We start from the raw sequence: 12681 nt of genomic DNA on the forward strand, positions 1-12681 counted from the left end.
CACCGAATTATTCTTCAGACAAACTGAGGAGGCTTTGGCAAGAGCGGGAAGACCAGCTGCAAGTTTTTTGGTCACGCTGTGTAAAAGAGTAGCTGAGTGAGCTCATAAACTTTGCAACAAACCAGGTGAAGCAACCCGGCCCGTTGAAGTCTGGAACAATAGTGCTTCTTGGTGAACGGCAACGTCCGAGACATCTCTGGTTCCTTGCAAGAACTGAAGGTCTTCATCGTGGGCGCGATGGCAAAGTGCGCTGTTGCTCTCTACAGTTGTCATCGAGGACCATCGTCAATCGTCCCGTCCATCTGCTGTACCCTATGGAGGCTACCTAGTGTCATTTTGATGATGATCATGCTGGCCTCAGGCTTAATGGCACATACGCACGTTTGTGGATTGGCCATGGTGCATTGCCGATAGAAACGCACTCGTGGGCCGGGCAGGAAGTTGGAACTTCTTCGTCGACGGATGACGATGTCATCATCATTTGCGAGTTCGCGTGGAGCTGCGCCTCTCGCGTAGCAGCGCTTCATCTTCATAAAAAATAGAATGCTTTGTTCATTTTTCTCGTCTATTGTGTGAGGGTAACAACAACAACTTTCTGTCGTGGCTCTCTCGAATCCACTCTTTTGAGGCGTTCTCGCAACGGTATAAGTAACCCCGAAGTCCATCATACACGGGCCTCTAGAATTTCACCTCGATCGACAAGTGACCATCGCGGCCGGGATCGAACCCGCGTCTTTCGGGTGAGCAGCCAAGCGTCACAACAACTGAGCCACCGCGGCGGCAGGGAACGAGAACAGCCAATAGGCTACGAGCACCGAGACAAAGTGCAGACTGTCAACTAAACTTTGAGCGCTCTTTCCACGCCACCTAGCCGTCTTTATAGTCTGGCTGAAGTGTTCATGTTTAAATTATAGTAACCCTGATTTAGAATGCTGCGTCGCTTCCGTGGTCACGTTTTCTTAAGAACTAGTGGAAAAACTCTTGAAAATAAACGCCCTATCTCTACTTTGGCACTGAGGTGACGCATTGTTGCGCTTTTTATTCGGTAGAATATTCGGCATTGCATGAGTCTCGCGTCGACAACTGTAATTTTCTAGCGGCCAAAATTCAGTTCATGGCAATTGACAGGTTAGAAGGCTCATTTCTCTCGCCCACCTCACCGCTAGCAGGAATTTTGTTCGTCACTCTCATCCACCCTATTCGAAGAGTGTTCCTCCTTACTCGACCATACAGGCTTCCCTTGCACGAAGTGAAAGCAAAAGCTCCTCCGCCTCGCACCCATTTATCCTTCTCTACTCCATCAGATAAAGCTGCTTAATGCATGGTCTCTCAAAGCTGAAGCAGGACTGCATTGCCCAAAGCTCAAAAGTTCTTACCTGTTCTATACCACCATTGATCGACCGGAGTTGCCCATTCATTCCGCAAGCTGCAACTTGCGTGTCCATCTCCTCTGTTGCGCCTGTGCCTGACGGCCCGTCTACGTGGTTGTTGAACTACATACTCGAGAGTGCATGCACTAGCCCCTGAGCAGTGTCGTGGCAATCTTCGGAAGCTTCATACGGCGAACTTTGCAGCGTGCCACCAGCCTTTCGAAAGCATTTTCACTCAGATAGCTGGGACCCCCTCACTAACCTTCGCTATTTGCTAACACAAGCTGCGTGTAATGCTCGTTGCACACGAACTGTGTGCCATCATCTGCGGCAGCACGCGTTATTACAGCTATTGCAGGTGAAAAGGAAATCCAATAAGGTCTATTAAAGGTGAAAAAGGAAGGCCCAACGCTCACCCTTGGCATTGGGACACTCAGTGCGCATAATTTGCTATTTCAATGGATTTGAAATATTTATCCTCATCACTGACGCAAGGCACAATAATTCCCCCCAATGCCTGCATCAAGACGTTTTCAGAAATGCTGCTTCAATAGAGATCCACTAACGGCAAAGTCAATCAGCATTTTCCAAGTGGCATACGAAGAGCACTAAAGGGCGAAAAAACAAGCGCCCAGCCATTTGAACACCGCTTGCCATTACGCACTGTACACAGTGCCAAAAATGATTCGCGTCGCAACATATGTGGCCCAGTGGAATAGAGTTTATAATACAGTGTCTACTGTGCTGCTAGTGCAGTTCGATGTTTGAGTGCCTCTAAGGAGGCACCGATAACTTGTCTTGCTAGTATATTTGCTGCATTTGCGAGAAATGGCGTGAAGTGTGCCATCCAAACGATGGAGGTTGTACGCCTGACCAGCAGGAGCACTAAATCGCTCAATCACCTATCCTTACCACGCTCATATTTTACTCTCAGTGAAATGAAAGAAACCACGAGGATTTGGGAGAGAACGTCATAGCCTCTCACCCACTGGCCTGGTTCGTTTCGCTGTAAACACCAGAAACGAAATAACGAACGGATGAAATATACTCTTCAGACCAAGTATTATAACCTGCTTCCATTTCGTGTCGATAGGTTTGATCAACTGGTAGACTCGTACGAGACTAAATTTAAGATTCGCTCCTACAACAGACGCTCACCGTTGGTAAAGTGAAACCGACTGTAATAATAATGTCACATTATATTTTTACTCACCCTGAGCCCATTTCTGTTCAAGAAAGGGTTAACAATGTGAACATTCCCTCACTTCGCCCAGGATTTTTCTGATAATGCTAATGACTACCTATCATATATTCGAATTAGAGACTTTTGAGGTATTGTAATTATTAGCCCTTGTCGCAGGCGTACACGTCTGTTATTGGAAGATAAGTTATAATACAACAGACTCTGTGAACCTCATTAAAGACTAGGTCTCCTCTCAGCCGAACACAGCCATCCTCAGAGTGCCCCCATTGTTGGCAAGGGGTTCCGAGCCGCTCCAAGCGCCATGACTCCACACGAGTCCGCGGGATCACGAATTGCGCAAAGTGCCCTGGGTTTATTTATTCCATATTTATTTACGCATACTGCTCGGTCCACTTTGTAGCCGTAACACGTAAAACATGTCGCGCGCAGTGCGCGTGCGTCGCTCTGAATGCAGGACCGAGCGTAGGGTTCTCCGCCCCGGATTAGTCCTCCACGGGAAGAGGCATGCGCTCCTCTGGCAGGAGGGCGGCACACCAAGCACGCGCCGGGGGGCAGACGGACGCAGTACGTGTTCGCCGAAGTTCGTTTAGGTTCGCCAGCGGTTCGGCGCCGTGTTGTCTCTTCGTTCTGGTGCGAAGGTCAGCCGCGCCGCGCTGACAGCGCGAGCATTTCGTGCTTAAAATGCAGTTTGAAGAAGTAACTTGAACTCAAGCTCATGCATCCTTACGCTGAGTGCTTATTCTTTATGGCGTTACTAGACTCTGCGCGAAGCGGACGTAACTCGCCAGGTGTGAAATGAAGCTTCAAGCAGATCATAGGGCACGGTGGTATGGGCGTTTTCAGTATTATATTAGTACTTTTATATTTCCGAAGTTTTACTTCTTTAAAATTATATAACAGAGCTAGGGGAAAGGACATATAATGAACTGAATAAAATAGATAAGCGTTTTTTTTTTTACCTCCCGTTTTGTGGAAGGTAAAGAATAGTGAATGATCAAACTCAATTCGAAGCTTTCCTGCTCGGAGGATTCTTGCAATTAATGTCCAGATTAGACTGTTGGAACGTGTTTACATATTTAGAAACTTCTAACAACATGCGTGCATTCCTGAAAGAGAGAGCTGCTTTTCTGTTGGAAACAGTTAACGATCTGACTTTCCAATTAAATTATGGGACATTTCCACTAATAACATCCGCGTCCGCAGTGCGATTCGAGTGTTCGTGGATGCTGTCCCTACACACAGAGTCTGCGAACTCAGGGACATAAAAACGAAGTTTGGCTTACGTGCGCGCGTTCTCCGGTTAACTGAAAGGAGAAACGAGCAAAGAAATTACTCCAGCCGCATTTTCATTTCCAGGCGGTTCCTCGGTAGCCACCAATGACTGGACGCCGCCGAAATTTGTGACAATAAGTGACTCACTTCTTCAGAGACGTTTTTCTGAGTGAAGTAGCGGTAGAGGTGGATGCCCAAGGATAGACAGCCATGCGCAAGAAGAAGAAGAGAACGGTGCCGTCCTGTGCTTAGCTGGCGGACCTCATGCAAGCCACGGCATGACGTGCACCGGCCCAAGTGTGCTCCCTTGTGCGCAAGCTTGGTTCAGGCAAGGAAGCGAGGCTTTCGGTGGCACCGAACCCGCTCCCCAAGCAGTGCAAAATCGCCTTTTCTATAACTGCCGCTGCCGTAATCCTAGACACCAATGCTATTCAGACTAAACTTCAAGCTAGCAGCCGTAGTTAGCACTGAATGCATGAATATAGTGCACTTAATTGCGAATGTTCACAAGAGGGGTTAACTCACTTGTTGGTGTCGTATATTCCGCAGCTGCAGCTGAAAAGAAGAGGTAAAATGTGAATAATTGTACGCAATATGCGCTTGAGAGCAAAAACGGACATCGTCATATCCATCGCCGTCAACTAAAAGACAACTTTCAACACACGGAAGACACACTAGACGTTTTCAGCATGCCGGAGACGTGTCAGTGGAAACCGGACCCCTCCTACGCACGCGCAGTGGCCCCGCCTTACGCTACTGCGCGTGCGCGGAAGGCGTACGGTAAACCAGTATAGTCTCCCCCAGTATGTCTTCGCTATGCTGGAACGTCTTTTATTACGGCCCTCGGCAATGGAAATTTGAGCGCAGCTCTTCAGCTGTCGCAGCCGTGACAGCTACGCCACGGCTGGCAGGTGGCGTGCTACTCTGCTAGCTACCCTCCGGGATATTCCCGTGGATTCCTTGGCCTTCGCTTTGGCAGATGTTTCGCTCTGCTGCTACCTGCCAATACACCACCTGTGACACGCCTACACACGCCACCTGTCAGGGGGCGTGTTACGTCGACGACGACTTACGACGCGGCTACACGAACGGGCGTCTGAGAGCTGAGCTCTAAGAGCTGCGTCCACCGAGTCCAAGTCAAGACCATCAGCTGAGTTTTAAGCGCAGTTTTGAATGAGGGTAAAAACTTAACCGGCCACTGCAAGAAACTTTGCTCATAAAAACTGCCTTCGCTTTCTGAATTCGCGTGAAAATCCGTATTCACAGACGTGCGCGCATTTTCTTCTCATATCAAATGGGATAATAATTTGGCTATCTGCATGAACTTCCACAAAGAGGCGGCACGTTGCTGGCCGTCGCGTGGACTCTGGCTGCACGATTCTACCGATATGCCTGGCACACAAAGAGACCATCCTCATTTTTTTAGCAGCCATGGACAACGCTATGGAAAGAAGACAACACGACATGCTTACTCAGGTACGCATCAAAGACTACAATACACTCCGGGGCAGCGAGGCGACAAGACAGCCATGCCTATACTCCCAATACATTTGTCTCTCACTTGACGCCACCACTGCGCTGTCCTTACAAGGACGCCGACCTGGTTGGTATAGGTGGGCCTCGCCTTATGGGTGACGTGATCACACGCACACATTTTTCAAAGCGCCCTTCTAAGCTAAGTGAGCACTCGAATATTGGGTTACTACATACGAAAAAATTTGCTGCGGTTTAACTACCGCTGAACCTGGTTAGAGAGCGAAAGCTGTGGTGTATCAGGCAAGCAGACGCGGCTTGGAGTCTGTAACGTTGAGTGTATTCCGCACACTGGATAGGCAGCGTGCCGCCCACCCTGTCGCCCTGGCAGGTGGAAGTTAATTTAATGGTTGATTGAGAGAGGTTGGTCACCCAATGAACGGTGCGGCCTATTGCTGCAGTGCCGCGTGTCTGCCACAGCACTGTCAGCGCTAATGTTTGCAGCCACACCTCTCTCTCAACACCACGTCGTACCTCAGAGCGCGATCGAGGCATCCACTGACCTATGGAGCCAGTTACGCGCCCTTCCTTTCCTCAAAATCATCGGAGTGTAAAACGTTGTCAACGCCGACGGCCTACACAGAGGCGAGCGCTCGGTTTCGGCGGCTGAGTGGCGTCACAGCTCTCACGTGGTCTCTCCTCGGTTCAAGGTCAGACTCGGCGCACACGGCGAAGAAGCTACCGAGGGGCGTAGTAAAGATCGCGCTTTAAAACCTTGCAGATGCGCCCGCAGCGGGGGATATTGCCACCTGCAGCGGGTGAAGACAACGGCAACGGTTCGCGTGGGACTCGCAGTGGGGTTTTCGGGTGCCGCGCTGCAATTGTTTCGTTTGTTGCGAATGATTTTCGCTTCGATCACGTGATGATGCGTGCTCGCAGTTCAATCTCTGCACGGTGCAATCACGATTCAACAGACAGCAGCCGTGCCGGTTATCCACATTCCGACGCCTCTACGATCCCGGAAACAGAGACTGGATTAGCATACGCGGACGTCTGAATCTGCAGTCTTTGTGAGCAGTAAGCTACCTGCACAGGAGTTTTGTGCGTGTTTTGGGGCTCTTGGTAAACCCAGTTGGGCACGGACGAAAGTCCTGTTTTCGCTCGAGATCTGGACACGAACTCATACTGCACGCCCTTGGAGCAAGCTTGCAAGCTGCACGTTTTCGCTCGAGAGAAATACTTCACGACGTCTAACCTACTCACCGAGTTTGCGTGAAGTTTGACATTACGGTTGACCTTGCCCAAACTATAAATAAACAAAATAAAAGATTGCCGCGACTGGGGTTCGAACCCGCGGCAGCGCGAATAGATGAGCTTCGCTGTACTATGCTATCGCCAGAGCCGATCACGCCTCGTGTTATAGTGCAACACCCTCCCACGCGGCGCATTACATTACATATTCTCGTATTTATCAACTTATACTACTATCAAACTAATATTTTTTTTTTCCGGACGTGCCGACGACCTATCAAAGCAAAACCATGAACCAACCACATCCTTTCGCACGTATATCGCTTCAAGTACGTTGAAAACCTAGCCCTTTTTTCACAAAGCCTCTCCAATAGGCATTACCCCAGCGCAGCATGAAACGAGGCGCTGGCACATGGGAAAACAAAACAAAATTGGCTGTGGTTTAGCTCTGGTTAAACCTGGAGTGACGCGATAGCTACAGCTGGCCGAGTGTAACTTGCTCAGTCGAATTGCAAAGTCAGTCTTTCACCGCTCCGTTTCGCTGGGCGTTCCACCTTCATCTTCGTCACACTTGACACGGCGCATGAGCACAGCTGTTGCAGCTCGGTTTCGCCGGGGCGCCGCGCCGCCGGCAGCAGCAGCTGCTCTGCACCACGTGGCTGGTCACGTGATCAACCACGTGACTACGTAGCGGTGGCGGCTCCGCCACCGCCACGCTGAAGGCCCGAAATGCTACCGTAATGTAGCGATCGCTACGAAACTCAGCGGCCTCTCCGAGAAGAAAGAGGGAGCTTGCCACCCGCACGGCGACTTCATTGGCGAGAAGCTTACCAAAGCCGGCATTGTGTAGCTGCGAATAGTGGACGACGCCTTCAAGATGGAATGGTGAGCAATATTCACTGAGCAACTAAGGTGTCCCTCGTGAATGTTTACGCTTCTTGCACTGTCAGAAACCCCAGCAGCTCAAACGTCTGTCGAGCGCGGCTGAGGTATGTCGTTCCAAACCCCGACCGTGCAGCAGCAGCCGCTGTCAGATTAAGGCACCAAGTCGACCGTCTTGCTAGGGCTGGAGATCATGTCTTCTGCCGCCCTTCAATCGCGTCATGCGAAGCAGTGCTTTCACTGCTGCACAAATTGCCACCCGCCAATAACTTGCCGTAATTGGTTTCAGCCTGGAACAGCAAAGTGTGCCAAGTGAATTACGAATCAAAGCCGCTACCTCTTGTCCGGAGTCCCTGTTCATGTTGAACACCGCACAAAACTGCAACAGTGTACCATACGTGAAGCGATGGGCTGACCGATCGCCTACACCAGACACTCACATTTGCTATGTATCTCTAATACCCCCAACGAGTTTGCGTTAATGACATGTCTTGTGCAACATACGCGTGTAATTCTTCGCGGCCTCTGATGGCCTGCTGTACTCTGTTCTGTGTTCTATTCGGTTGTCCCGTTGAATTTACACTTGGACAAATTATTTTCCTCGCTCTGAAGCTTACAGCATTTTAAGGGAAAGACATTACTGCGTCTGAAAACGGGGCGTTTTATATGCTACAGAAGGTCGCTGACTGCGTGCAAGTGTCGCCCCCACCGATAATTTGCGCTAGTGTAGTTTAGAAAGGCTGCACTCACGTCTAAATGAAGATAAATTCTTGGGGCTTTTAATAAAAACTTTTCACCGCCTGCTGGAACTCCAAACACGCATGGTTTTAACTGCTATGAAAAGTTGGAATGAGTTGCCATCAGGGTTCCCATTTCTGGATTGATCCCGCTTCCCGAATGAACATGCGTACAAAGCATGTCAATATCTCATTGTGGGCATAGTAGGGATCCATACATGGGGACTAGTGGAGCCCGGACACTGTCACCTCGGCGAAGGAAGAAAAACATCGTTTCGCTGCCCCATTGTGTGCCAGCTCTCCTGGCGAAGCACAGCCATTGTTAACTAAGACTGACTGTTCACTAAGTGAACCATGGTTATCTCGATATCCATATTATGAACACATCACTAATGTCCTGAGGGGTTAGTACCTTCGTGTGGGCCAGTCGGTGAGACATCATGGAGAGGTGCAGCGCACAGGAAACAAGGACGACATAGACATATCAGCTATCGACCCGTTTCCGTTGCGCTGCACCTCTCCATGACTGGCACCTTACATACGTCGCAGCAGAGTGTGACATGCATTGTTCACGCACTTGTGCGGTTGTACATACGCCGTACCTACCACCGAAGCTCCGTCCTCTAATCATTGCCTTAAAACATGGCCCAACTCTGCCCCGCTCACTCGTCTCCGATACACTTAAAATTGCAGGCACGTCTGGCGCTGGAAGACGTGTCCCACGTCAAGCCAGACCGGGAGAGGAGTTGTCAGTGGGCTATTAAGCGTCAAGAGATGCACCCCTACCTTTGCATGCCACGAAACCTTCTTCGTCATCACAGCTTGCATTGAGACCGTGGCATTTCTCGACCATGGCGGTGGTGCAGATCGTGGAATTGTCATCTAATAAAGGACGGAAGAATTAATCACGACATACTACTTGGTCCAGCGAAAGGTAGCGAGAAGTAACATATCCTTTTTCTGGTGCTTGCGAATACAGGCTTGACGATGCTAGTAACTAGCTGTACTGAGCCTGGTAAAGAATTCTCAACTGTGTTATGAGCAACTGCCTTCTACTGCTCAAGCAGGTATTGCGCAGATGTGCTGTCCGTAACTTCTATTGCACCTTATTTAAACGAAGAATATCTAAGAGGTGTCATTTTTTTTTCAGAATCGCAAATGGGTATCCACTGTTGTATTATCAAACCAGAAACAATTATATATCGTAACGAAATTAATTTTTTTTCAGGTCGTATTGTTCGTGTCTAGCCTTGCATAGCCCGCAAACTGCGAAACACTGGCGCATCTCCGGTGCAGCTGCGTCCAAGCACTTCCTGAAACACATGACCGCTCGACGGAAAACGGTCATCTCTTATAGTACAGGCATGAGTGCAAACAAAAGGAATTGAAACAGCTTAGGTGTGGATGAAAAGTGCTCTTTTGCTTCTTTTGCTATATCATTTTCCTCTCGTAGCATAATTCCTTCCTGCCATAGCAAATTTGGTGAAGTAAGTATATGTTTTATTAGTCCGTACGACCTAAATGTCAGAACAATGGCTAGACAGGGTACATAATAGAACTAATCCAATGTCTCTACAGGAATACTCTATTATTACATAGTTTCAGTCAGAGGAGTAATTACCTATTGGTAGCCGCAGGGAGCAACTCCTCTTTTTATACCAGAGCTAAGCGTTCCACTTTATGTTGCCGCTGCCCGCACACAAGCCGAAAGGCGACAGCTTCTCCGGTATGTTCGTATTCTTGATAGATTCTAAGTGCGGGATATTACCTTATCTTAGTGACACGCCTATAGACCATCCTTGGCCCGCTTATGATGCGTGCGAAGCGCCTTTGCACCACACTTTTTGCGATCTGCTTTGAACGTAGGAATGACATTCTCTTGAGATGGATTTTTTTTTCCGCGTCGTGTCGATTCTTGTGAAAAATGGGCCCCTCCGCCAGCGTGGCATGCGCTCTGGAACGCAACAAGCCTCCTGACCCAGTTGCATCTGCGGTTGATTTTGTCCGCCCACTTGGATACAGAGCGGGTGATGCCACTTCGGAAGGAGGCGTCTGAGCTGGTTTCTTGCTTTCTCGACACGGCGGCTGCTTTACTAACGTCACCGACGCAACTTGTCTCATTTGATCGGGATTTGGAACTACCTTCACCGCGAGTGGTTCGCTCGACTGTTTCGCGCGGAGCCTCAAGCGATTGGTGTCTAGCCGAATAACCGCAGCAGCGAGGATTTTCACTTGCTATCAGTATTTTCTATTGAATAGGCAGACAGTTCGCATATATTCCAAAGTTTCTTTTAAAATCTCGTCACTTTTATTGCAAGCATATCTTTGCTAACATTTTTTTTAAACTTTTATGAAAGAACCTTTATTTCGGAAATAAAAGTTGACAATAAAAACCAAATGAAAGCAAGATTGATAGAAATTATATTTAAAGGTTTTTCGTTAATGCATGCATTCAATTTTAAGCCTCATAGTTCATGAACAAAAACATTTGATAAAAACCGACAGAGCACGGATATTTTCCCACGGTAAGCAGGGAGTTTAGTACGGCACTATGCTCTTATGACAAACAGCTTTACGTCCCCGAGTAAGGTGATCGTAGATCTTTCTTTTCTTTCAGCATTCATTCAGGAAAAACTTACACGGCGCATACCAAACACTATTTTCCGGACCCATTCCTCCAAGCCAGTCGGCTGAAATGCCAGGAGTGCAAGAAGTACCGACTCCATGAGCTGGTACCAGCGTACTGTGCCGCGATGGAGCGCTGCAGTAATTATCCTCCCGAACGCACGCATCCTGCACACACGAGCTGCCGAGTGTTTTTTTTTTTCTTTGCATTCATGCGGCTTATTAACACTCATGAGGCTTATTAACACTCATTGGGTGAGACCTCATCGCCTCCTTCAGGCGCTGAAAAAAAATTACGGTATAAAGAAAATCACTTTAGCGTTGAAGCGCCGACCAAGAGCAGCCAATTGTACCAGGATTTTCCCGAATATTCGTGAAAGAGGCTTGCCTATGCAGGTTGAAACGCCTTCGATGTCCGCACACGTCATTCCGGCTTCTTCACACTCTTTCATTTCTTCCAGGCACTTTTCGGGCTTGCGAGCTGGTGGTAAAGTTGGAGAAAGTTATCGCGCGACTTGCGAACATCAAATGAACGCGGGGCTTGGCCCAACTGGGTCTCAAAAGCTCTATGTGTGCAGTTAATAGTGCGAGATCACTATTCCGACGGGTAGGCCCCGGCAAGATATTTCCACCTATGTGGGTATGTTCCCAGCGAAATAAGCAAACGAAAATACATCAAACAAAATAATGCCACGACTCGGACTCGAGTGCGCGGTGGCGCGAACAGTTTAACTGCAGTGGCCGCTCCGCGAGAGCACTAGGCTATCGCCGCACCCGATGACGCCTTCGTGTTAAACTGAAGCACACTCTCGCACTGTGCACTGTACATCGTCTTCTTCATCAACTAATACTGCTATCAAACTTACATTCCCGCTTTGAGCTACGTGGCGGTAGTAACGGAGAGATGTGCGCTGCATGCGTTGGCGTGGACAACATTGTTGCAGAAACGCGTCACTGCAGCATAGGCCACCGGCGTCCATTGAGTGACACGTGGTAGGTGACTATGGCATAGGCTCCAGGCAGCGCCTCCTCTATTTTAATAGAGGAGGCGCTGCCCCAGGTATAGCAGAGGGAAGTTATTAGTAGAGTTCGCAGAAAGAAATAATTTACGGGCCATGAATACCTTCTTCTGGAAGCTAGAGAACAGTAGGTGAACATAAAAGAGCCCCATTGGTGAGACTAAAAATGAAACAGACTTCATACTATCCGCTCGTTCTGCTATCTTGCAGGATGTGGAGGTGCTCGGGAAGGTGCGTTGTAGTGACCACAGATTGGTGAGGTCTCGAATTAGCTTAGACTTGAAGAGGGAACCGAAGAAATTAGTGAAGCGGAAGCCCAGTAATGAGTTACCGGTAAGAGGGAAAGTACAAGAATTAAGAATTTCGCTGCAGAACATATATTCGGCTCTAAGTGGGGAAGAAGGTCTTAATGAGCAAGCAATGAACGATAATCTGACAGCTATCATTACGGAGCGCGCAGTAGAAGCAGACGGTAAGTTGGTTTGAGCGGATACTGGCAAGCTGTCTGGGGAGACATAAGACCTAATTAAGAAACGCCAAAGCATGAAAACGTCTAACCGTTCAGACATACTGGAACTCGCATAGCTATCAAACCTAAAAAATAAGCGCAATAAAGCCGATATAAGAAAGTTTAATATGGAGAGCATCGAGCACGCCCTAAGGGACGGAGGCAGCCTAAAAACAGTGAAGAGGAACTAGGCATAGGTAAACACCATATGTGTGCGCTAAGAGACGAAGAGGGCAATGTCATCAGCAATATGGATAAAAAAGTCATAATAGCCAATGAGTTATACACAAATCTAAACAGTAGCCAATGCAATCGGAACGTTAATGAGACACGCAGTTGC

The 12681-nt window shown here is 48.6% G+C and overlaps 1 protein-coding gene across 1 annotated transcript in view; it reads right to left on the reverse strand.

Moving 5' to 3' along the window:
* Window positions 1–3714: 3714 nt before the first annotated feature.
* LOC144101614 (uncharacterized) overlaps window positions 3715–12681 on the reverse strand; it is a 112677-nt gene continuing 103710 nt past the window's right edge. The window contains exons 40-43 of the mRNA XM_077634756.1: window positions 11203–11295; window positions 8976–9071; window positions 4372–4401; window positions 3715–3878 (exon numbers count right to left, since the gene is read on the reverse strand). Of these exons, the coding sequence (XP_077490882.1) occupies window positions 3715–3878; window positions 4372–4401; window positions 8976–9071; window positions 11203–11295 (383 nt within the window). The remainder of the gene's footprint in view (window positions 3879–4371; window positions 4402–8975; window positions 9072–11202; window positions 11296–12681) is intronic.

This window comes from Amblyomma americanum, chromosome 8 (genome assembly GCF_052857255.1).
Source record: "Amblyomma americanum isolate KBUSLIRL-KWMA chromosome 8, ASM5285725v1, whole genome shotgun sequence".
NCBI lineage: Eukaryota > Metazoa > Arthropoda > Arachnida > Ixodida > Ixodidae > Amblyomma > Amblyomma americanum.